This window comes from Hippichthys cyanospilos, chromosome 19 (assembly GCF_059441005.1).
Source record: "Hippichthys cyanospilos isolate Australia breed blue-spotted pipefish chromosome 19, RoL_Hcya_1.0, whole genome shotgun sequence".
Taxonomy (NCBI): Eukaryota; Metazoa; Chordata; class Actinopteri; order Syngnathiformes; family Syngnathidae; genus Hippichthys; species Hippichthys cyanospilos.
The window spans coordinates 16,441,992-16,466,915 of record NC_142387.1 but is presented as its reverse complement, the minus strand read 5'-3'; the positions used below and the strand labels follow the sequence as shown (position 1 = coordinate 16,466,915).

The window sequence follows — 24,924 nt, the reverse complement described above, 5'->3', positions numbered from 1 at the left end:
TGCTCTGAATAATAAACTAAAAGCGTTGCAGCTGTGCCTGCGTCACTTGGATTTCCAGGGAGCCAGAAGAGGCGGAGCCGGCTAGTGACACCTAGTGGCCGGAAGCGTACATTGCTTCCAAGCAGTCTTCCAAGCGCTTAGTAGTGGTGGTAAGTTTTCTTTGTCCTTTTCTTCTTGTTTTTAAAGTGACTTCCTAACACGGACCAACTGGGCGTAGAAAAAAAGAAAAACAAACAACGGTCGCTTCCCCGCGCTCGAAAAACAAGCAAGCTCCATTTTTTGGATTTGGAAAGACAATCCTTTTAATGTCGCCACAAAAGTTTCAAGACACAACATCGTCACAGCTGCCATAAGTTCAACCGGAAATACTTTCATTGACTTCAAAACACGAATTTAGCTAAACACAAATTGTTGCCCAACGTGGAAGTAGATGACAGTTTTGTGCTCAACCTAGCTTTTTCTTCATTTGCCATTGAACTTTTTTGCGTGTGTTTCTAGTGGTCTGAATTCCTTGCTGACTCGCAGGACGGGCCCGCAACTACAATAGACACGGTTATGTCCCGTCTTGCTCATCCGGACTACTCCACTCCTTGAAAAGTAAGTACACTCTTAGGTTTTTTTTCCCCACGGTTTAACACATCACATTCAATCGTCCAAAAACAAATACGAAATGGGGAAAGATGTTGAAAATGTACAAGAGGAAAAACAAAGCGTCCAGTGCGACCCGAAAGTGGGGTCAAAACATAGCTGCGCTTCCTTGGTTGACATCTGACTTCTGCCTGGACTTGATCTGTCCTAAGAGCTTTAGCAACAGATTACGCTAATTCTTCCCCGCGGCTTCAGTCCTGAAGACGGGCTAACGCAAACAAAGCAAAGTAAACACGCGCGCGCCTACGTTTACGGTACACAAGACGCCGCGTTGGAAATGTGCTTTGGTTCCGGGCAACGCTTCCTTTCACGTTTGGGGGACCCCGATGCTGCTCTCGTTTTAGCGGGGAGGCAAAGAAACTGGACTCGAAAAATTGGACCGCTAATGGACAATATTGTCAGAAAGTATGCACAAAGAGACCTGTCCTTTTTTGTCTGCTTGCTTGTTTGTTTCTTAAGCAAAGTGGAAGAGTTGCGCATGTCCAGATCCCAATCACGTGTTTGCAAATTGGCCTCGGACGCGTCTTTTTTAGCTGATCGGAATGGGAATCCCAGGGGACAAGATCGGGGTTAGCATCCCGAGTAACCGTTGTTTATTTTTCCCGTCGACAAATTTCAATTTCATAGTCGCCCCTCCCGGCCCCCGACTCATATTTTCCGCACGAGAGTCGGCTATGTATGGTAGCGTTCCGCGCCGCCCGAGACGAGACGAGACGAAGGGAGAAGATGAAGAAGTCGGGTCATTGTTCGCGCAAGAGGCCACGGCGGCCACGTTCCAAAAAGAGAGGCACCGAAGATGAGAGTCACAAGATGGGACAGTTTTCGCCGCAAAAGCGGTACAGGACATCCAAGGCGTCGGGTTCCGGGAGGCTTCGGGTGACGGCGCCGTCTCCTTTCCCGGGCTGGGCCAGCACCGCCGCCTCGCCGTCCGCCAACGGCCGCACCTTGTTGGCCGGCGCCGAGCCGTTTTTCTGGGGCCCGCTTTCGCCTCTGGCCTCCGGGACGCCGACTCGGTCCCGGAGCGACCCGGAGTCTCCGCTGTGCGCCAAAGACAAATAGGTGCAGCGTTTGGACATTTTGGGGTCTTCCGGCTCAGACGCGCTGCTGAAAAGGGAGCGGGGCGCGTCCTCGCCCGCGTCCTCGCCCGCGTCCTCGCGGCCGCCTCGGTCCCGGTCGGAGCCCGTCGGGTTTTTGTCGATTCCCGCGGGGTCCGAAACGGATTTGCGGATGACGGCCGGCCCGTCGGGGAGCCGGTCGACGGGAACGGCGTGGCCGGGCCCCGCCTGAGCGCTGAAGGCCACGCAGCGCGTGGTCAAAGCGTCCGGCGCGTTGCCGGGGTTGAAATAGGGCAACTCGGACGCCGCTTCGCATCTCGCCGTGCCAAACGGGGAGAAAATGGCCGAGCGCTTGGTTTTAGCGGCGGGGGCCGACGGGGGCCTCCCCGCCGCGCCGCTCTTGCCGTAAAGCCGTTCGATGGTTCTCCTCACAAAGCCTTTGCTGATCGACTTGCGCGCCGGGTCTTCTTGGCCGGACGTGGGCGTCCGATGGCCGCCGCTTCCCGCCGTCTCGGGAGGCGGCGCCGCGTCGTCGGCGAAAGTCTTGGCCAGGAACATTTCCCGAATGGACTTGACCCGGTTGCCTTCAGGCTCAGCAGCGGGCGCGCCGCCGGAGTCGTAGCTGAAGGACAGCGACGACTGCGGGGCCGATCGGCCGCACTGCCGAAAGGTCTCGGCGGACTCTCTTCTGGCATTGTCCTCGCCGTGGCCCGCCTCGTGGGCACGGGCGACCCGCTTTTCCAGGAGACTCACCCTTACCGCCACGGGCTGGGGCGTGTCTTCGTCGGACGGGTCTTTGGCAACTTGTGCTTTGTGGCCTTCGGCGGGGGCTCGGCGTCCTTCCCGTGCGCCCGAGGCTTTTTCGCAGAAGCTCAACTCTTCCCCCGCCGACGACTCCTCGCGCTCGTCAGAGGCGCTCGCGTTCTCCTCGCTGCCGTAATCGGCCGGATCCCGAGGACGCTCTCCATCCGGATCGGGGTCACAAATTCGCCTTTTGTCCCGCGTCTCATTTCCCGCCGCTTCTTCCCCGTTTTCTATGTCGGGTCCAGACGGACGCCTGTCTTCAACTGCGATCTTCCGTCCCTCGTCTTCAACCTCCGGTCGACCTTCCTCCCGACTCGCCGCTTTGCCTTCAGTTTCCCATTGCTCCTTTTCCCAACTCGCTCTCCCGCCGTAAGCGACTTCCACGTAGCAGTGGCGGCCTTGCGCCCCGCCCTCGTATTGCTCCTCGAAGAAGGGTTCGGCGCCGGAACGCGACTGGCGGTGCGACCCAAGTCGATGCCGTCGCGCATCGTTATATGCCGGCTCATCGCGTTCCTCCGTCCCAAAACTGCCGTCCTTGGAATAAGCCTTCCGCTTCTCTTGACTCATGCTGACAGACCCGGCCGAAAGAGACGCAAGTTCTTCTTTCAGGAGCTCCGGGACGTCGAGCCCTTCAATGAGCTCATCAATGGGCCGTCCCCCTTGACTTTTGTCTTGGAGCGCCAGGAAGTCTGTCCAGCTTTCCAGCATCCGCCTCGAGGCTGACACCCATAAAGCAGACAGACTTTCTTCAAAGCTTCGGGAGTCCTGCGCGCGAGCTATTTCTCTCAGGGAGTCGAGCATGCTCAACGCCTCAGCGCGGCTCACGTCGCCCCCCTTCGCCAGGTCCGCGCCGCGAGCGCTCATGCCGTCTTTTAGAGCCACCGTGGACAAGAACGTCAGGAGGACTTTGGACGAGGAGCCGGTCGCCAAGGCCACGCGCGAGGAGAAGTCTTCCACGCCGTTGGACTTTTCCAAGAAGGGCGGACTTTGAATGACATCCCGGACGGACCCGATGGAGCAGCAGATGCTCCGGAGGAGACTTTCCTTGGATGGCCGCTCCGCCGTGTTTGGCGGCGTCGCTACTTTTACGTCACTCCTGGAATTTTCTCGATGTTGCCGTTGGAGCTCATCAGTCAGTTCGGCGTTTTCCACTTTACATTCTGACGCGTTTATGGCCTGGAGAGAGTCCGCGCGCTTTCCCCGGGATCTTGTTTTTTCTGTGCCCGCGCCCTCTGAATTTCCGGCGGGCGTCCCTCCTTTGGACTCACGCCTGACTGGAGGCGACGGCCGGTCCATCGATTTGGAACGCGCGCTCCGTTTGCTCGGCTGGGATTCGGCCGGCGTTTGCCTTTTCTTCGGCGAGGGGCTGACATCGGGGGAGGATTTCTTGACAGCGGGATGGCGCCGTAACGATCTGGACCTTTTGGGAATCTCCGACGTGTTTGCGGATCGCGAATTTGGAGCCTCCGCGATTGTTGAGCTGCTCGCCGGAGGATTTTTCGGAGATGTCGGAACCTCGCTCGACGGCGCGCCGGGTGAAGACGTGCGCTCCTCCCACTCAGGACTCTTCGAGGACGCAGACGAGCCGCCCTCCAGATCCAAGGGACGCCGCTCCTCGTCGTTACATACCGCGAATATGTCTATGCAAGATTTTCTGAGGGACATGTTCCGTTCCAGAGACACATTACTGACCAAAGGTGCTCTCCTGATAGATGTCGATCTCGATAGCGTTTCTTGCTCCTTTGTAACTTCAGCCTCCGGCAGTTGAGTCATTCTCGTGACGTTTGCCCGCGGCAAATCCTGGCCAGATGGCGGCTGATTATCAGCCTTTTGAGTCGTCGCCGGCGGCTGCACGCACTTTGGGTTGCGGGCCACGTGACAGTCGGCCTCTCCTGCTCGTTCCTCTTCGGGCGGTTCTATTGAAAGAAAAGCAGAAGGCCCCCGAAGCCCCGCCGGGTCTCCGGTTTGGCTGCCGGGTGGCGCCCGCTCCTTGCTTTTAGGCTGAGATCTAATACCTTCTCCGTTTGTCTGCCGATTCGATGGAGCCACGGTGTTCTCCGAGGACCGGATTCGGTCTTCGACAGAAATTTCCCGCACGTCCCCGGGCGACGTTTGCATTGTTACATGGTCCCACGCGGCGGCGCGGCCCGATCCCCGAACTTCCATCCCGGAGGTTTCGCTAGGTCGGGTCACATGCGCCTTCTTCAGCCAGTTCTGGACATATTCATTAGCAACGGAGCTGGAGGAATCAAAAGCCGGCAGAGGCATTTGCTCACCCACGTGAGCGCGCTCGCTTCGATCCGCCGACGTCTGCCGGGTCGCTAGTCCGCGCGCTTTCTTGACCTTTGGGTGCCGGAACGTTCTTTTGTAGGTATCCGGTGGCTTTGCGGTCCCCTCTGCGGTTTTGGCCTGTTTCCCTCTGAACTTTGTCGGGCTTTTCGCCGGTTTTAATTTATTGCCGTAAATCCTTCTGATGAAGCCGGCGCTTGAGAACGGTCTCGCTTTTCTGCGTTTCTTCGCTTCTCCCGATACATTTTCTCTCTGCCTTTTGACGGGCGACAGAAGGTGTCTCGGTTGTTGGTTTCTTCCCGTAGGACTCCTCCTGGTCATAGGGCGTGGCTGTTTTTCTTTGCCTTTGGCCGCCCGCCTCGGCGCTTCTACTCTGCCGTGCCTAGCAGGAGGCAAATTTGCTGCCACTAGCTCGGTCTCAGCGTTCCGGGGGCCAAAGGACTGAGAGGCCGCCGAGGGTTCCCGGGACCGGTGTTCAACGCCGTCACTTTTGTGTAGATGTCCCGTTTCTGACGTATCGGGCCCGTAGAACGAGCCGACGTTTGCATTGTAATTGTCTTGGCAAGTTTGCTGCTCGTAGATATGCAAGACGGTTTCAGTGATCTCCTCCCCGCTGGATTCCACGCGCCTGATCTCAGCCGATTTGTACGACGGCACGTTGGTGTCGTCGAAGCCGTTGGCGTCTGTGGAGCAGAGCCTTCTGGGTTTGGGGATCGGCCTGGCGCCGCTCTGCCCGACCGCGCAGTACTGCTCGGTCGGGCTTCGGTTTTCTGTATTCTCGTGGGAAGAGTAAGATCCAGCGGATGCAATGCTCTCCACTGACGCTCGCTTCTTTTGAACGCGTGTCTCCACCGGGGTCGGTGCCCTCCAAGGAGATGTTTCCTGGATATTGACTACGTCGTCTTCGTAGCCGCTTTGACTTACGAAACCGTTTCCCGGCGAGGGAGGATCGTCGTCTTCGGATTCCTCTTTGTCCACGGTGTCATCGGAGGAGACGGGGTCTTGCGAGTCCGGCGCGGCGGGACGGACGTCCAGCTCCGACCCCGGCTCGGGCAAAGGGAGCGCCTCCGGCCGGTTGGCCGCGCCGGAGCGAGTCAGGGTGGTCGTCCAATGGAGGGTCTCCTCCTCCTTGACGGTCAAACGCACCCTCATCTCCACCGTCATGCTGCCGTCTTGGTTCACCCGAAAGGACTTTTCGATGTCGTCCTCGTCAGGTTGCGCGCGGTCCAGCCCCTCGCCCTCCGTTTCGGCGGCCGCGTGTCCGGACTCGTACCCGGCCGAGTCGGTGCGGTTGCTGGGCAGGTCGCGCCAGCTTTCCGCGAGGGAATTGTGAATCTTCTTGACGATGTAGCGTTCCGAGGAGGTGGAGAAGTTTCTCGACTTGGACCCGTATGACGGTGACTTCTTTTTGCCTTCTCGGCCGGCGAGCGGCGGCAAAGAGGTGAGAAGATTTCATGCGGTGGTCGAGGATGAGGAGGAAACCCAGGAGGCGCGGAAGAAGAGAGAGAGAGGCAATCAGAAAGGTGATCTGCCTGGTCCGGGCCATATGTAGGTCATCAACGGTGTTACTCGCTAGCGATAACGCGACCTCGGCATTTTCTCGGGCTTTATCCCGCGCCGCTAGGCAGATTACGCAGGTCACGTGACCGGAGGCCCCGCTGGAGTGAAACGAATTGGACTTACGGTTCAGCGCCTTCAGTCTCCTGACGCTCATCCGGTCGCCGGCGGGCCTGGTGGAGCCCGGCGACTTTTGGGCGTTGTAGTCCGCGGGTCTGAACGGCTCCTTGCCCGACGCCACCACCACGCCGGAGCACAAGATCAAGCTCGGGAGCCCTTCCACCTTCCGCGAGACAAGGCAAAGCGTCACTTTTGGGAAAGAGTAAAAACTAAAGTGATAGCATGCTCGTTGCGCATGTCCTAAGGATGGTCTCAGTCCAAAGCAGATCCCCGACCGCTCGCCTTACATGGCATCACCCCAGAATGCCGTGCGAGGGATTAGGGTGGATGCTAAAGGAGCTTAAGACTTTCCATTTACAGGGCAGCGCCAAGAATGTCCTATATGGGTGGATCGCGCGCGCGCAAAGGGGAAAGGCGAAAAGTTCCGGAAGCGCTTACGCGTCTGCCGTCAGCCGTGTGGAGCTTCAGCACGCGGAACCGCATCACCTCCGACAAATATTCCAGAATGCGCTCAAAGGTGGCGGCGCTCCTCTTCTGGATCACCAGCGTGCGTCGGACCGAGGGGTCCCCGTTACGAAAGACCGCCAGTCGCTTGGGCGCGTGCGCCAGCGGGGGCTCCCGCCGCCCGGGAAAGCCCCGGCCCCGGGAGCTGACGGGCCTGGCGTGGTACCAGGGCGCCAGCTTCTTCCTGGCCAGCGCCAGGTCGACGGGTTTGACCTTGCGCCTGTCGGAGCAGACGTAGGACTTGCCGTCCTCCAGCTCGTCCAGCGTGTTGACGGCGTGGACCCCCCGGGGGGTGGTGATGTTCCTCACCCCGAACGCCAGCGGGACCTTCTTGGACAGGCTGTCCAGGAGAGCCTCGAAGGTTTTGAAGGTGCGGTTGTTGACCGCCATGCGGAGGCCGCCGAATTGAGGGTCGCCGCTCTTGTAGAAGCACACCCGCTTGGACACCACGGGCTCGGTGACGCCGGCGTGCCGGGGGGTGCCCGAGGCGCGCCGGCTCCCCGACCGCTGCTCGGGGGCCCTCCGGAGGCCCGGCTCGCTCATCTCCGCGCCTGGCTGTGAGGGAGGGAAAGACGTTTGATTTTGTCTCTTAGGAGTGGCGATAGCGGGCGCATGGATGCGCGCGCCCTTGAGCCCGTTTGGCTAACGTTGCGCAGGAGGACATCCGCCTTGCCTCGGGCCAACGTATGTCGTTTTCGCGAAAGAGTCGCGCCGGGCGACTCGGTGGGATTTCCGGGAAAGGCGCCGAGGCGGACGTGATTCCTCGCCGAACGCTCACCGGCGCGGTCACGCGTCGAAGCTAACAAAAGCTGATTAATTCAACCGCAGTGAACCCCCGGGTTACGGCGTCCCCGGCTCATGTTTTTTTTCACGTTGCGACGTGTGAGACTGCATTTTTTCGTCCCCTCTTTACGGCGTTTTCCCCGCTTTGCGACCGAAACGATCGTCGCGACCCCGGGGGCTCGACTGTATCTGCGTTGCTCGCTCTCCACCCGCGGGCCTTTTTTGGTAATCGCACTCATTTTCTGTGGCCGTCGCACGACGGGGATGCCGGTCAGCCGCGGGTCGGCCTCGCTCGTTTCAAAACGGCGGAAGGGTGAAGCTCCGTTCTGTCGCGGGCGGTTCCAAAAGCGTATTTCTAGCGCTCGATTGAAAGTTGAAAGGGTCGGCGGTGGGTCCCGAGATTGCTAAGGAGATGGTTTCTATGGAAACCGTGCTGGATATAGTAAAGAAATAGGAAGCCAGCCTAGCCTAGGCTACCCTTACTAGGGAATATGCGCATAAGAAGCGCCACTCAAAGGGAAATGAATCCTTTCTGTATTTTTTCATTGATGAGGTTTTCTGATCGGGTACGTGTATATTCTGCATACTCGCTATACTGTTTGGGTCGCGGTTTTGAATACGCATGTACAATTGGGACGTTTTTAGCCGGGCTTCTCGAGGCGTTAGCTCTTTAACGCGGCGGGTGACCCGGTCTGACGGGCCCGACGGCGGAACGCGCTCGAGCGCCGCGGCCTCATCGGCCCCGCTTTCCTGCGGCAAATGGAAACCGCTGTTTTCTTGTGACTTATTTGAAAGTTGCCAGTCGCTTTTGAGGGCGGTACCCACTCTACGTATTTTTGTTGCAATGCTTTTGGAAATATCATTTTTTAGCAAAATTCGGGTCGTCAGTTTTGCAAACATAACGCGCAGGTATAACTTAAGGTTCGCCTTTCTTTGTGAGCGGGTTAAAAACTTTTTGTTTGACTTTTTAGCACTTTGGGTAAAGGAACCCCCGCACCCCCCCGAGTCATATTGACCCAAGATATATAGAAATGTATATCCGCGTATTCGTTAAAAATTCCTTTGAACTCAGAATTAAAAGCAAAAATGGTGTCAAAATGACCCCGGCTATTGCTGTATTTTTTTGTGGAAGCAGTCACACGTGACGGCGGGAAGTTGACCTTGGCTGTTGTTATTTTTCCACATAAGCAAACGTAACATAGATATAATCCAAGTATGAAGTCGCTGCTTTGTGAGTGTGTTTTAGCACTTTTGGGTGAAGGCGCACGCCCGCTTGTCACATTGACCCAAAGGCATTATTACCTGTTTGTATATAAAATCATAAAACGTCGCAATCATTTTTGTCCCTATGCTTTTTGAAATATTATTGTGAGCAAAATTTGGGTCAGAATGAGCCAAGGCTTTTGCTGTTTGCGAGGGGGTGAAAAATCAAATCGCTCACTGAAATTTGCGGGTGCTTACGCCTGACAACTCGGGTCAAATTAACCCTTAAACATAACAAACGGGTCGAAGTTAAGTCGAAAATAAGTGACTCTGTGTATGTATATATATTTTTAAATAGGTAGTAAACAGAATGATGTCAAGCTTCCGCCGCTTTCAAGCGTTAGACGGCTTCCGTTTGAAGCCGATTAGCCGCGACTGAAATAATGGGCGAAGAGGAGGAATGCCAAACTCACCTAGGTTGTCATTGCGAAAGGCGCCGATTCCTTGCAAAAATCACGGCGTTCCACATCCCCGCCATCCACGGCAATTGTTTATTTCGGGCTGACGCGTTGCGGCCAATTTGCTTAATCTTTGCTGAAGGCTAATCCCCGTGCCGGCGTGCCGGCGTGGCGCGCGCACGGCGGGCCGTCCTCTTGACGCGAGCGCCGCTTGCCCGGCGCGGCCCGCGAAACCCGTGCGGATGCCCGACCGGGACCCCGCGGTCCCGAGCGTTTTGGGAAAAGCGGCCCCTCCCCGCAAAAGGTCGGCTCGCGCGCCGGCCCGGGCCCGCTCGGACGCGTGTGCGCGGGGGGTGTAATCCGATTGACAAACCGGGCCTCGGTGGGGATTAAAGGCCCGCGTGCCGGCGAGGCCCTCGCCCATTGGCTCGGAATGCGCGCGCCCACCCGGGCCCGGAAGAATATGCCGGCTCCTGGCGGGGGCCGTTTGCCGCCTATTTTTAGCGGGCGGCTAATTGGCGCCGCGCCAGCCTCGCGCGTTAATGGGAAAAAATGCGCGCGGCTGGCGGCGCCGTCGCTGGCCCGCCGCCGTCTTGCGAGCCTCGCGGCTGCGCGGCTCGCTCTTAAACCGGGATTTTCATCCTTATTAAAGATTGCCTTTGGGAGCGTGCCAGCTGCTTTCTAGCCTTCTTTCTTTTTTTTTTTTGCAAATATACTGAAGATGCACCGCTATGCACAATTGTTTTTTTTTTAAAGATAAATCAATCGTGACAAAAAGTCTTTAGCCTGTCCGGTAGGTGGCGCGCACACCCCTGTGCTTACAATCAACCAATCACATTCGGACTCCTCTTAAACGGAGACCCCACCTTTCTGCCCCCCCCCCCACACACACACACACACACACACACACACACACACACGGTCGGCCACAATAGCAGGCCCTGCGGCACGCGCTCAGTGACATTCCTGCAAGCGAGTGGTGTGAGGGCTTGTCATGGGAGGGGGCAAGTTGTATCCCTGTTGAGGGGGAAAGGGGCGCGCAGCGAGTCTTGTGTATCTGTCAATTTGTGGGACCAGTAAGTGAAAATGCAAAGACATCAGTTTTGTTTTGGCGTCTTTTTTGCTGCTGTTGAAACAAGCGCTTTGCGGAGAGGAAAAAAAAAAAAGAGGGTGGAGGTGGACCACCCTGTGGGCGAGGTGCCGTACGGCGATGGGGGGCGTTGGGGTCAGATTGGCAAAATGCCATGTTGAAGACGGGTGCGTAAGAGGAAAAAAAAAAGGTGCATAGCAACGAGCAAAAGGAGCAGCGCGGCGCGTGGCCTCGTTTCTTGTGTACCATGCGGAAATTGGAAATCCAGCAAATGAATTTGGCGCCCGTAAAAGAAGTAAACGAAGTGGCTTGGGGCGGACACCCCAGTGCAATGTTTTCCTTTTCGTTTGACGTGGGACTGAAGTAATGGAAATTGGAGATGTTCCGCTGACCCCTAGTGGCGCCAGCTGGTAGCGCAAGCCGAACCCTTTTTCTTGGACTTTTGGCACAGGGGGGGGGGGACAAGAAAAATGGTTCCGTCGGTGTGCTGAAATTAAAAGAAGAACCTTAACTTTTTTCTTTGCTACTTTTGCGAAAATGTCTCTCGATGCGACGCCGCGGGGTTTTCATTCGTTTGCATCTGTTTGTCGGTTAAATGAGCAAAAAAAAAGCAGTTTTATCTTTTAAATGTGTGCGCTGAGCAGAGGGGGTGCGCCAAGTCCCATGTTGTTGCGCTTGCTCGGGAAAGGCCGACCGTTTCGTTCAAACACACGCGATTAGTTCATTATTTACTAGAACGTGCTGTACGTCGGGGACCCGGGGGTGCGCCGACGTCTCGAAGGGCTTGCCCGGCTTTAAGGGCAGATATCCATCGGGGCGAGTAAGCTACAAAAAGTTCAAATCCATCCGTTTTTTATCCAACCATCAAATGCGTACGTACGGCGCACCCGTCCGCCACGATCGGCATGATTAAGCGAAAGCAAAGGGGCCGTGGAAAAACCTTCGAAAGGTCACTGAGCGTCGGGGCGGGCGGGCCGGCCGGCGGGCTGATTAAGTCATTGATAGGATAGGAGATGGCGGGCGGGCGGGCGGGCGCAGCCTTTTGGGACAGCTGCGGCCGAGGGAGGGTGCGTCCAATCCGGACGCATGCCGCCCCGACCCTCGCTTTTATGGTGGCGCTGGGGCACCCGCGTCCACTTGTGATGCGCGCTAATTTTAGTCAGCCGCGCGCACTGACTCCATCGTTTATTTTCTTCACGATTCCATCACCCGCGCGCTCGGGTGTCAAAATATCTTCCCAAATATGCGCTCCCCGCTAAATCGAACAGGTAGCGGCGGCTATTTCGGACGCTTGGAAGGTGGCGGCGCACCAGGCCGCGGCGTAGGCGCGCCCCCTTCCTCCACCTCCCGCCGAGAATCGGCGACAACTACATTTTGCCCGTTGGAACCGGAGGCCGCGCGCCCCTTTTCAAATTGCTGGCGTTCTTTGGAAACGCCGCGCCCCCTCCGACAAGCCGGCATGGCGCGCCCCCGGTACTCCACATGCATCCTCAATAAAATTCCAAAGAACTTTTTGCGTTCTGTCGACATCGCAATAAAGTGGACGCACCCCCTTTTCCGCGCGCAGGTCCCGATTCTGAGCGGTTTAACTTCCCGCGGTCACATTCGCGCGAAGCGAAACACCTTCGACTTCGGTCTCGTTAGTTCTAAATTCTGCACAACATTAGCGTTAGCGCACCCCCTCCACGCGCACCCTAAAAAAAGTCCAAACGTTTGACGTTCTATTTTTATCATCCAAATCACATTCGGCCTCAACATAGCAATAGAATCAGCGTCCCCCCTTTGAGCGGAACAAGTCCTCTGCGCGCGACTTTCTTGTTTGTTTTTGGAACGGACACCTGGACGCACTTTCTGCGCCTCCCTCGTCTGCGTACGCCCCCCAAAAATCTCCGCTTTGTCTCGCTTCCTTGCAAATACGGAAGAGGTGACGCAGAATGCCGCCAAGGTTTCTTCCTTACCTTGTGAGCGATGAGCCCTGCAAACGTACACGAGGGGGAAAAACATTTGAGAAAAACAACGCATGACTTATGTCTGCACAAAATAGTAAGTGAAAAGCCTTTTTCTACTTTTATCCTTGCGACGTTCTTTGCCAAGAGTCGAAGACACTTTTTATTTTTTCGGACGCTCCGTCCGGAAAAAGGGCGAGCGAACGTTTCAATTTGACGTTTTGCACATTTGGCTTTGAGCGGAGCAGTGACAAGCGAGAGCGGTGGGTGAGCACACCTCGGAGCCTTGGTTTCTTTGCAAAATTTATTAGTGAAAAGTGCAAAAGTATAAAAAAAGAAAAGGAGAAAAGGACTGAAGTAGCGAGCGTTCCGTCTCTCAGGAGTCGCCGTAGCCGCAGTAGTAGACGGCGGCCGTGGCGTCGGACAGGACGGCGGAAACGAGGCCCTCGGGTCCCTGCGCGCAGGCCTCCCGCGGGGCCCCGCAGCCGGCCGCCGGGCCCAGGTACCGCTCCAGCTCGGCGCGGTCCAGCAGCGGCTCGGGGAGCGGCTCGGAGAGCGGCCCGGAGAGCGGCCCGGAGCATTCGGCCTGAGCGTAGTAGACGGCCGAGGGGTCGGTGCCCCCCGCGTACGAATCCCCGGCGTGCCGCCGGAAGGGGTCGGGGCCCCCCGCGTACGAAGCCCCGGGGTGCCGGCGGAGGTGGTCGGGGCCCCCCGCGTACGAAGCGCCGGGGTGCGGCTGGAGCGGCTCGGGCCGCGGGCGGTACGCGTACGTCGCGCGGCAGTCCTCCCCCGGCGGGAAGAAGGCGTCCGGGGGCGAGGCGTCGCTCGCGGGGAGGCCGCAGCCCTCGTACGCGGGGCCGGGGCCCCCCGCGGGGTCGGGGCCGTAGTGGGCCAGCGGCGGCGCCGGAGGGACGGGCGGGAAGGCGGCGCACCGCCGGTAGGCCGGCCCCGCGCACCAGTCCCCGCCGAGCGGCGGGAAGCACGGGTCCGGCCGCTTGATCCGCTTGACCTGCTTGCGCCGGCGGGGGCGGTACTTGTAGTTGGGGTGGTCCCGCATGTGCTGGAGCCGCAGACGCTCCGCCTCCTCCACGAAGGGCCGCTTGGCCGCCGCCGCCAGCGACTTCCACGACTTTCCTGCCCGGAAATTGGACGTCAAACTTTCGTTTGCAATTTCCTATCTATCTATCTATCTATCTATCTATCTATCTATCGGGCGCGTATACGCACCCGCGCGGCAAGAGTAACGCAACAGTAACACGCCCGATTGCGTTTGCTAGCGGAGAGTGCCCCCCGGTGGCAAGCAAACTCCAAATCGATACTCTCATAGTTGCGCGTTGGCTAGTACGACCGGCCTGGATAAGCACGTATGATATTACCAGCTAGCCGGCCGGTTTGCCAACGCGTTTCATTTTATTTGCAAAGAAGTTCGTAAGCTCGAGTTTTTGAAGCCTTTCGAAGCTGCCCGTTAGTTCTTCTCGTTTATTGGGGAAGTAGCTAGTAAGCTCGTTTGCGATTGAGCTAGTTTTCTAGTCGGTCGCAACTCAACTCTGTAAGTTAGCTAGATTGTTTGCGCACGAGTTAGCCTGAGTAGGCTTCAAAGCGTAGCTGAAGCGTTTCCAAGTTGGTCAGTTATTGTTGTTTGGTGGCTTGTTTTCAAGCTCCATTTGATTATTTGCTACGAGTAACTTTATAAGGTAGCTCGTTTGAGTTGGCTGCAATATGGTTCCGGGTACGTTTGGAGCCTTTGCAAGTTCGTTATTGCTGTTTACTGGGCAAGTAGCGGGCTAGCTTGTTTGTTAACAAAGTTATTTGGTTCTGGCCTGCTAGTAACTTTGCAAGTTAGCTGGATAGTTTGTTTGCGAGTTAGCTTGAGTAAAATGTATATTCCGGGCCTTTGCAAGTCAGTCGGCCGCTTGTAGTTGTTTATCAGGGAAGGAGCTAGCTTGTTTGTAAGTGAGCATGTTTTGCCAATCACAGCTGTGCTATTGTGTATAATACTGTTATAAGAGTCGGCCATACTTTCGTGACAATTTTTCTTTCGATCCGACTCAAACGAAAGTGAATTCAAACAAAAAGCCCGTCATGCTTTGATGTACTTCAGTAAAAGATACATGGTGTTCAGCTGTTTTATTTGTTACATCAATTTGGAGACAATTTGATTTCAATAGTGAAACATGCAATGACACATTCATTTCATTATTTCACGGTTCTTTAATTTTACCCATTGAAGAAGGAAATCGACTAATTTATTTCATTTGTGAAACGTTTAATCAGATCAATGTATTGAATTAATGTACCGTCGTTGAATTGATCATACGCTACATAAATGTGTCATTGTTTTTTTTTGTTATTAAGAACGAGTTTATTTAAAAAAGTAAACATCAATGACGGATTCGCTTATTTAATGGTTCATTTATTAAGTTTACGAGTAATTAAATGGACGAAATTGATGTAACTTTATTTCACGGTCCAGTTGTTACATTTATTATTGAAAAAAAAGTTGACGTTAAATGTGTCAGTAATGAAATACATCCGTCATTAAGCTTTAAAGAATGACAACGAATCGATGAAACGTTTCATCAGTTCGTGATCAATGAATTGAATGTACGGTTGTTGCTTTTATGACATAATGACTAATATTGTCACGGATTTTGAACTAAGAACAAATGTATTTGAATAACAAAACGCGTAACGATTAACGACAAACTCGTTTGACGATTTAGCGGTTCGTTTACCAAGTTTGTGGATCAAATAGTTGCTGAAATCTATCCGTTAATGCCGAACTTCTGTTATTTATTCTATCCGAATAAATCAAATTGACGGCGAAGGTTTGAAGAACGAAACCCATCGCTCCTAAATCGCCCTTCGTCTTTGAAGAATTGCAAACGCGCTCGAATATGCGCCGCGTGAAAAAAATTCAAACGACGAACGAAAGCCGTAAACGACGAGCAAAAGATGCATTTCGTGACGCGACGGTCATTTGAGAACTACTCGCTCCATTTTTTTCAGTCGATTCCCGACGGACGGGCAAGTTGGTAGACGCCGCGGACGAGCGGTGGACGGCGTGCACCTACCGAGCATTTTGCTGAGTTCGGCGTTGTGCAGGTCGGGGTTCCGCTGCGCCAGCCGCTTGCGCTCGTCTTTGGCCCACACCATGAAGGCGTTCATGGGGCGCCGGATCCGGGGCTCGCCCGGCTTGCTCCGGTTCTGCTGGCCGCGCGGGGTCTCGGCGGGGGCCCCCCCGGGAGGAGGCTCCCCGGCGGCCCACCGGCACGCGGCGGTCCCCGTCCCGGGCGCCGCGGCGAGCGACATCGCGCACCTCGCCCGGTTCTGATCGTCGCTGGCGTAGCCCGCATCGGGACTGCTCATGTCTCGCCTTTCTTTTTTTTTTTTTCCGCTTTTGCGACTCCGGAGCAGAGAGCGCGAGCCGGCAGCCGCCAGCCGCCCGCCGAGGCGGCGCCGGCATTTATAAAACGCCGGCGGCCAATCGGCGCGCGGGGGGGGGCGTGCTTCAAAGCGGCGAAGGTGTCCGCGCTTGCCTCGTGTTCGCCTTATTTGGGACCCGCCCCGCCCCGCCCCTTTCGAAATGGCCCAACCGAAACAAAACCCCCAAATCCAAATCACTGGGAGCCGTCCAATACCCGACCCCCCCCCCCCCCCCCCCCAACTCGCAGGTAACTATCAATAACGTCATCGCCCGAAAACATTGGCTAACTATGCCTGAAACGCTAGCCGGGACTTTCGACAAACACCGACTTTGTACACAAAACAAAAGTTCGAGTGCATCAAATAGCCTGAAAATATTGATTTTCAAAGTATGAGCTGATGGGGTTAGGGTATGTATATACAGTATGGTGTTGACGCGTGGCTTTGTATTTAGCTTGTTGGGCACTTGGGTGTCCTTCCTGTCCTGTCCTGTCCGGAGCGCATTTGCGGCGCTCTTATCGGCGCCGCCAGCCCCGTTCGTCCCGCTCCCCCCGTATGAAAAAGGGCGGACAGAAATACGGGCACCGTAGCCGCCGTAATGCTGTCATCGTCCATTTTGTCTCCGGGAAGGCCCTTCCGCCGGCCGCCGCCGAGCTCGCGCCTCGAACCAGACTCCCCGCGCGCGGGGCGGGGGCCGGGCCCTCCCGACGGGGGCCGGGCCCTCCCGACGGGGGCCGGCCTCGGGACGGGACGGGACGGGACGGCGCTCCGGGGAGAGGTCGAGCGGGCCGGCTCGCACAATAGCGTTATCTGAGTTCCGGGCCTCGGCCCGCGGCGGCGGCCGCCGCTTCCCGTCCCCTCGGCGAGCGTTTCCTGTCCTCGCCGCGCCCCACGCGAACTGGAGGGGGGGTGGCGAGCGGGCGGGCGGCCTTCTGGGGGTCGGCACAACGCGCGGATTCACGTTAGCGCGCCGCCCTCGTCTCGCATGCGCCAGCCAACAACGCGGCTAATCAAAGGCCTCATGGCCACTTCCCCTTCACCGCACTTACTAGCCGTCATTGACACAAAGTGGTCAGGGCCGCCACCGGCCCCTTTTTTGCTCCGCCCTTGTTCACACCTGCAAATATTTCTAGCCAAGACTCCCATCTGCTTACACGTCATTATATGGCCTGCGTCACGTACGGGTTTTTTTTCTCTTCTTTTTTCGCTAGCCAACTAGTCCGGTGCTAACCAAGAAGTGATTTTGAACTGCTCTTTTACTCGCCAGCAGCACCGGTAAACACCCGTCGGGCGTAGTACCGTTGCGTTGGTGCAGCGTTCCAACAATCTGAGGCCGGGTGTTACTCCATGTTGAAAATAGATTATTGCTGCTCTTATATCGACATGCGCAGCTATGTTTGATCAGGTCTTTCTCTAATAGGACCCCACCCCCCCAATCCCCCAGAAACTTGAAGTCGTAATTAGCATTTTGCGGGCCGCCCCCCGGGCCTTGACTTTGACACCTGTGACTTCAACGTCTGAAATCGAAGGCCGGTAAAAAGGGTTCAAAAAGAGCCATTGAGAACGTTCCACACCAACGTTTTCAAATGGGAGCCCGCTAGAAAAGATGTATCCCTAACCAAAAAATGTCAACTCGAAAATGTGGCCAGAAACTTGAATTAGCATTTGGCGGGCCCAAGTTTGACACCCGCGGTTCCTATGTTCAATAAGTCAAATCCTGAAAGCGGGACTTGCGAAAAGCACTGTATGCGCCCCAAACGTTGCCTTGGCGGGGGTGCGCCGGGTCCCCCTTGAACTTTTTGCCACGCATTGTTTGCGGCGAGCGAGACCTGTGTGATTGTCAGCCCCGTAGATAGGAAGCGTTGCGATCGCCGTCCTCTCTTTTTCCGCACCTGCTCTCGGCGACGGGGGGGGGGGGGGGGGCGGGGGCTTGTAGCCGCGTCGCCGGCGACGATAAAGAGGAGCGAAAACGCGGTCCCGGAATAGAAGTGGCACCTTTTCTGCTCCTCGTCAGAAAAGTTGAATTCCCTTGAGCTGTCAGCTGCCAATCACGCCGGGCTAGCTTAGTTGCTCGCGTCTTCAAAAACTAGCTCGCTAGCGTCGTTGTTTAGGACGCTATTTAGCTAGCTAGCCTAGCAGGCAAATGGAACATTATCTATTACGCACACATGCGTGTGCAGCTATACGGTACCCCCCCCAAAAGAAGAAGAATGTTTACTTGTGCGTTCTTCATCCGCTCACTCGGCGAGTTTTCCCGCCGCGATCGTCAGCATCGCGGCAGGCGCGCCGTTTAGCGACGGCGACAATTAGCGCCGCGGGTGTGCGAATGTGCCATCTTTTGCTGCCCCCCTCACATCGGCGTCAAGTGCGATAACAAGGCGTAAGCTTTAAAGCCGAGAGAACGAAAGAGATTGTTAATTGCGCTTGGAAGCGCCTTGTTGAGCGCGCTTTGAAGAGAGGGAGAGAAAAAACAAAAGTGGAATTAGCATCCCTCCGTATCCCCTCCTCACTAGCTATTTGAGGAGCGTGTTGATCATTTTCTGACTTTATCCGTAAGGGCAGAGCCGGACGGAGCTTCCTGTTCTCGGGGCTCCTTGACGGCTCGCCGGCGTTTTGAGGCCGGGTCGGGCCGAGCGCTGCTGCTGCCAGCGCGCCTCGTCGCGCATTGTTTGCAAATGCGCCGCCACCGCTCGCAAACTGATAAGACTTGTCGTCTATTTTCGGACGACCCCCCCCCCCCCAAAAAAAAAAAAAAAAAGAAAGAAAAAGAAATCTGGCCTTGACACTTTGAGCCTGCAAGCTTTTTGGCAGGAAATTTAGAGTTGGCTCGGTTGCCCATTTGATATCGGGGTTTTTATTTTGAAACCTTAACCAGAATAGCCAGTTTCTACTTTGTTTTGTACTTATTTGTTTAGTTGGCTATTTAGTTGACTTCGATAAGTATTAGTTTGTTAGCGAGTGATTTTTTTAATCCACTGCTTTTTTTCATGGCTGGCTAGTATCGTTACCAACGAGCTCACGAACTGGATAGGTGGATGTTTATTTTCTTCCTCAGTCAAATTACGTTGACTAGCGCTTTCATTTTTGGGGGGCGGAAACAACTTGGACTGAGCTAAGTATTAGTTCGCTAGCTAGTGAGTTGTTTAATGAGCTGTTTTGTGTTGTTTTTTCTTAGCTAGCTAGTGTCTTGACCATCTAGCTTACTAGCCAGTTAGGTTGACAGGTGGATAGCTCTTCATTTGATGAGTTCAGTTAGTTAGCTCGCCGATTTGAAAGAAAGCAAAACTCAACCTAAAAATGTCTATTTTTTTCATCAGCTGAAAGATATTGACAAATAGATGCTATTTTTTGGGCGACAGCATCTTGGACTTGGCTAAGTATTAGTTTGTCAGCTAGGGACTTGTTGAATTAGCTGTTTAGCTTACTCGCTGTTTAGTTCGAGAGGTGGCTAGATCAACCTGGAAGCCTTCTTGCGTTTATTTTTTAATCGGTGGAAAGATCATGACGGAAGCGGGATTTCATTTTGGGAGGTGGTGAGTTAGCCACCTGTTTTTTTTTTGGTTTTGTTTTTTCGAAAAGAAAGCACAACATCCCACTTGGGCGAAGGGAAAATTCTGTCTTTTGCGAGCAAAATTCACAAACGGACGGTCAGACATCAAAGGCGGAAAACAATTGGTGGCGCAAAGGGGGATTTAAAAAAAAAACAACAAATAAAAAAGCATTTTAGCGGCAACACAATGGCGCGGCGGTCGCGCTGACAAAGTGAAGTGAGAATGATGTGGCTAACAAGTGCGGTCATTGTGTTTGTTCCGAAATAAGATGACCCGCGTTCGACCCTCGGCGCCATCTCCGAGCCGCGGCTTTGACTTTGAGGCTCGGGGGCCGGCCACCAATCGCGGGTAATCGAGCCGTTTGCGCAGGGAAAGGACAGCGCCGCCATTGTGAGGCGCAATCTGCCTCCATTGATTTGCGGCCCTTTGGTGAGCGCGCCAAACGCGACGATAGCCCGCCAGCGCGCTAAGCGAGGGGAAGGCGCTGAGCGTCGATAGCGCGTCTTTGAAGGCAAAGAATCCGGATCGATGCGCCGCGGGCGACCCGAGCCTCGAAGGCCGAGTCCACATTCCTCGGTATTTGCTCGGCGGAGGGTGAGCTTGCTCAAGTATGCTCGTTGATATGTAGCGGCCACTTAGCCAATTTGGTTGCCGGTTAGCTTGAGCGGGATCAAAAGTACATTTGAAAAATGTGACTGAGTTTACTTCTGCTAATTTCTTCGATAGGTAGCTGGTTTCATAGCGAGATAGCCAAGTAAAATTTCAAAAGCGTGTAACCGTTTGGGTTAGGTTGTTTTTGCACTTTATTTGGTTGCTAGCTAGCTTGTTAGAGATTGAGCCGGTTTGTTAATTCGTCGAATTTTATTTGCAAGTAACTTTCTAAGTTAGCTATATAGTTTGCTAAATAATTAGCTTGAGTATGCTCACAGGTCTATTTGAAGTGTTAGAAGTTAGTCGGTAGTTAGCGAGCTTGTTCCTAATCGAGCTGATTTTGTGGCTGTTTACTTATTATATTTGCAACTTACTAACTTTGCAAGTTAGCGAGATATTTGCACAAATTAGCGAGGGTACTTTTTTTTTGTACAGTTTATTTTCGTTGGCTTTTTAACTAACCGTGCATTTTGACAAAAGCGTTACCGAAGCAAATACAGTATTTGCTTCTTGACTTTTTCCAGGCGGGCGAAAGGTTGACACTGGAATCCATGTGTATGAAAAGAACGCACGAGTAGACCACGTGCACATTTAAAAGAGCAAAACTTTCCCCAACGAGTTGATTTCAACTTGGCGACATTCAAATTGCTGCAATTGCTAGTCATTTTTTGTGTTGTATATCATTTAAAAAAAAAAAGCATGGGACATATATTCAGGCAACTTTAAAGAACAACTTGAAATGCATTACATCACTGTTCATTATATAACATGATCATGACTATTAATCCTAAAACCTTTTACGTTTTTCACGTGTTGAAAAAGTTCCGCTCATTCTGATAGCATACGTGACAAAAGTCATCTCGCGGGCCGGATTAAACCCGTTTGCAGACCAGAAAAGGCCGGCGGGCCGTGCGTTTGACACCGCCGACCCGGTATGCCAGCTTTGTCGTTATTTCCCGTTTTCCCTACCTTCCGGAATCACCATTTTTGCGTTGATCGTACGCAAGAAGTCATTTTGCCGCCGAACAATGACCGTAACGCCATTCTATTCTAATCTATTTCAAGTAGAAACTGCTTTCATTTCCACGAGAGGAAGGAAGCCCCCTAACTCACCCCCCCACCCCTTAAAAAAAAAAAACCGACATCACAACTAAGTCGTTTCAGCGAGTTAGGTGCAAGAAGCTAGCGACTCCTGATTGTGTCACGTCTTGACTAAACTACTTGGGTCCGTGCCACCGAGTTGATTTTTAACCCCCCACACGCACACACACACACGCACGCGACTGATAACGACGATTTAATCACCTTCATAAAAGCAGAGGAAGAGTCTTGTTTTTCCCCACAGCTGTGCTTTTATAGAGGAAATGCACTTGTGTGTGTTCATGTCGTTAGTGTGTGCGCACTTCCTCCCTGGCGTTGTTCCCCTTATTCGCCGTGAAAACTCATGACGCTGTCAACTTCTGCTTCGATTTCAATTCAAGGCGAAGGAGCCAGATGGACGAGGCGGGCCCCGCCCTTCCCGACGCGGCTTTTACGACGCCCGCTCCGCTCCGCTCCGCCCCGCTCCGCCCGTCCGGTCCCGTCCCGCTTTGCGCCCGACGCCGTCAGCCGGCGACTGGGCCGGCCGGCCGGCCGCCTCTCCGGGTGAGCGCTTTGATGAAGGAACCTCGTAAGAACAGCGCCGGCGACTTCCTCATTGCCCGCTAACGCTTTGCTAAGTGTTCGGAAAATGTAGAAACAACAACGTACGAGGAGTAAAAACAAAAAACGCACGTGCTGACTCGATGCCAAACGCTGTGGAAAAAGCTGGAGAAAAGCCAGGCCGCGAGAGAAGCTGCGCGTCGTCGAGCGTATCGTGCGACTTCCCTCCTTGCCCGCTTCCTTCTACGCGACTGGCCCCGCCGCTGAGAGCGACACGTGCGCGCCGTCACCAACAATTTAAAAAAATATAGATAGATAGACAGACGTAGATATATGCGCGCGCGCGCACACACACACGTTTGTACGTCTTAGGGTAAGCACGGAACGGCAAAAAAGCTCCACGGAGCGAACGCGAGCGGGTTAGAGCAACATCATGCCTTCCGCACGCCTCCTGCATGTTTACAAATCAGAGCAGCGCTTTCAACATGGCGCCGGCACCGGAATAGTGGAATAGTGCGCCGGCGCAACAGTACCACGCCCGCTCGCCTTTACTAGTCCAGAGTTCCCCCTTGTGGCCAGTTAAATAGCAGGTCAAACTCCAAACACCTCCGTAGGCCTCTTTTGTTTGGCTTTTTTTTCCCCGGGAGATCGCCCCCTGCTGGCAAACGACAAAGAAGTCGCACCGGACTATAGGCCGCAGCGTTCAAAGCGGGAGGAAAAGAGTTGACGGTAGACGGGCGCCCTACTCGGCCCTTTTTAATCAATCTGCTCACGTGCAAAAGGAGGGCTCTATTTTTGACGTTTTAATCCGCCGTTAATCTTGGGCCGAGAGCCGCTCCGACCTCGGGGCGGCTTTGGCGATGCGGCCCGCCCGCGCGTCATAACGCCCGCCGCGACGTTGGCGCGGCCCCCTCGTTTGGAGGGGGCCCGCTTTCGACCTCGGCCTCGCTAACGCATAGCAAAGGGAAATGCTCATGATCTCAACGCGTACGAGGCAGCGCCACATAAGGTTAGCTGGCAAAACGGTCGGGGGAACGCGTGATAAATCGCGGGCTTCTCAATATGTCCAAAATTTTATATTTTCCATTTTTGTGGCGGCAAATGAGCCCCGCATGGGCTAAATTTGACAGTACGTCCCCTTGGCAAACATTTATTTCTTGAAAATGCGCGTTTTGACAACCTATGCAATATTTGAGCCTCCTAGTGGTTTTTTTTGGATGCTTTTCCTTGAATATGGCACGTCAGAAAAGCCCCAGTTGAGTCTAAATTTAGCCCGGGGTTAAAAAAACAACTCAATGTTAAGTTGAAAAGCCATCAAATAAAACAATTGTTTTTTTCAATGGGATTCAAATAAAGCAGTTGACAATATTTTTGTCCCGAGCGCCCAATTGAAAGAAACTTGCCGCCAAAAAGTGCTGCCGGCGACCCGCGCCTGCCCTCTGCCATCTTTATTGCTGTAAGCTCACTATCAGCCCCCCCCCCCCCCCCCCCCTCCTCCCAAGCAGTAAATAACCATTGTATTCCGTCGGGCCCGCTGTCCTCGCGCTCCCATGCCGAGGCGCACATACAATGGGGGGCCGAGGCGCTGCCGAGCCCCCCCCCCCCCCCCCGAGCGCGGCGAGGGGGGAGCGACGAAGCGCGCGTCTGACTTGGAAGCAAACGTTTGAGAGCGGCGACGCGGGCCCGCCCTCGCTCGTCCCCAAAAGGGGAGCCCCCGCAATTTCCAAAAACCCTAACCCAAATTTCTGGGACCGAAACGGAAACCAGCGGCGGGGCGCAAAAAGGCTCCCGAACCTCAGGCCGGTTTTGCACAACCGGCGGAAACGTGGGCCTCATTGCGCCAAAGGCTTCTTTTGCCCTCGGCCCTCGGCCGGCCCCGACGCGCGCGTCAGGACCGGCCCTCGGCCGGCCTCCGGCCCCGACGCGCGCGTCAGGACCGGCCCTCGGCCGGCCTCTTCACTTTTTCTTGCGTTTGCAGAGGCCGCGTTCCGATCCCGGTGTTATTCTTCCTGCGCTGCCGGCAGGCAGCCGGAAGGACAGGAAGCCGGATCTGGAAAAGCGCCCGCGCGTGTGTACGCGCGATATGCGCTTTGCGCTCCGGGGACGGCGACGGCGACCCATTTCCCCGTCCGACTGTTTTCGTCGCTGTGTTGACGCTGTTTTGGAGCGTCAACAACTCGCTTTGAGAGTAAAGCTTCGAGTCGGACTCGGAGGCCGGGAAACGTCAACGGTAGAAAAAGCCGCGTGTGCGTCTGGCCCTCGGGTCCGGCTTCACGGCGGGGAGCGAATTTCACCCGTCTTTGCGGGGCCCGCGGTCTTGGGGGCTCTTTTTTCAGGGTCTTTCTAGCCGCGGGTGGGCCCGAACGTTCGGAGAGTCGGTCGGTGGGCTTAGGACGCGTTTTTTTACCGCCGTACGCGGCGGGGGCCAAATGTTGCCGTCTCTGCGGGGACCTCTTTTTGGAGGCTCTTTTTTTCTGCTTCCGCGGAACCCTCGGCCTCGGACGCTCCCGTCGGCGCGCCACAGCCAATTCCGTAAGACGAAAGCGGGACGAGCGCCGTCTCCCGAGCCCGTCCGCCGGCTCCTTCTAACGGGGAGCTCGGAGGTAAACGGCCCTCGGCGCTCCGTCGGACGCGCGGAGGTGGCGCTTTTGAGTCTCCCGGCCGGAACCTTCGGCCGGGAGCGAAGGCCGTTCCTGTAGCGGCGGATAAGCGCCACCTGACGCCCGCCAACCCGCCGCTTTGGGGAGAAACCTTGGCGTCGCCTGCCGCAAAACAAAGGCGCCGCCGCCCGCCCGCCCGCCGCCGCATGTTTATTGTTGCCGGATGATGTCATCCTGCTATTTTCCCTCCAGGAAGTTCCTGTGCAAGAAGAAGCCCTGAGATGGCCCCCGTGATTGGCCCAGGAGTGCCCTAAGAACGCCCCGAGAGTGCTCTGGGAACATCTGACATGAGTGCGTCAAGAGGGCCACTTCTTATTGAGATTGACAAGACCTTTTCATAGATGTGTGACGTGTGTGTATTCATATATATACATATACATACATACATACATACATACATACATACATACATTTTATGATAGTATAATTGTATAAATATTTACGTGCATGTATATATATATGAGAAGTATTTTTTTATAATGATATATTTTTTCATATATTCACTGCATATATTTAGGCTAGGCTATATGTTAGATCT

At 54.9% G+C, this 24,924-nt stretch overlaps 2 protein-coding genes and 1 long non-coding RNA gene across 3 annotated transcripts; 1 reads left to right on the top strand and 2 right to left on the bottom strand.

Moving 5' to 3' along the window:
* Window positions 1–275: 275 nt before the first annotated feature.
* Window positions 276–9,751, bottom strand: LOC148408186 (uncharacterized). Its single transcript, XM_088401880.1, has 4 exons — window positions 9,437–9,751; window positions 6,912–7,532; window positions 6,480–6,636; window positions 276–6,208 (listed from the first exon to the last, which is right to left on the bottom strand). The coding sequence occupies exons 2-4, from the start codon at window positions 7,518–7,520 to the stop codon at window positions 1,452–1,454; spliced, it is 5,523 nt and encodes a 1,840-aa protein (XP_088258006.1). The 5' UTR covers window positions 7,521–7,532; window positions 9,437–9,751; the 3' UTR covers window positions 276–1,451.
* LOC148408184 (uncharacterized) lies at window positions 454–24,904 on the top strand. Its single transcript, XR_015863610.1, has 3 exons — window positions 454–597; window positions 21,567–21,729; window positions 24,579–24,904. It is a non-coding gene; the product is annotated as an uncharacterized LOC148408184 (long non-coding RNA).
* On the bottom strand, window positions 12,748–16,031 carry sox17 (SRY-box transcription factor 17). Its single transcript, XM_088401883.1, has 2 exons — window positions 15,532–16,031; window positions 12,748–13,591 (listed from the first exon to the last, which is right to left on the bottom strand). Exons 1-2 carry the CDS (start codon window positions 15,824–15,826, stop codon window positions 12,834–12,836), a joined length of 1,053 nt encoding a protein of 350 aa, XP_088258009.1. The 5' UTR covers window positions 15,827–16,031; the 3' UTR covers window positions 12,748–12,833.
* Window positions 24,905–24,924: the final 20 nt, after the last annotated feature.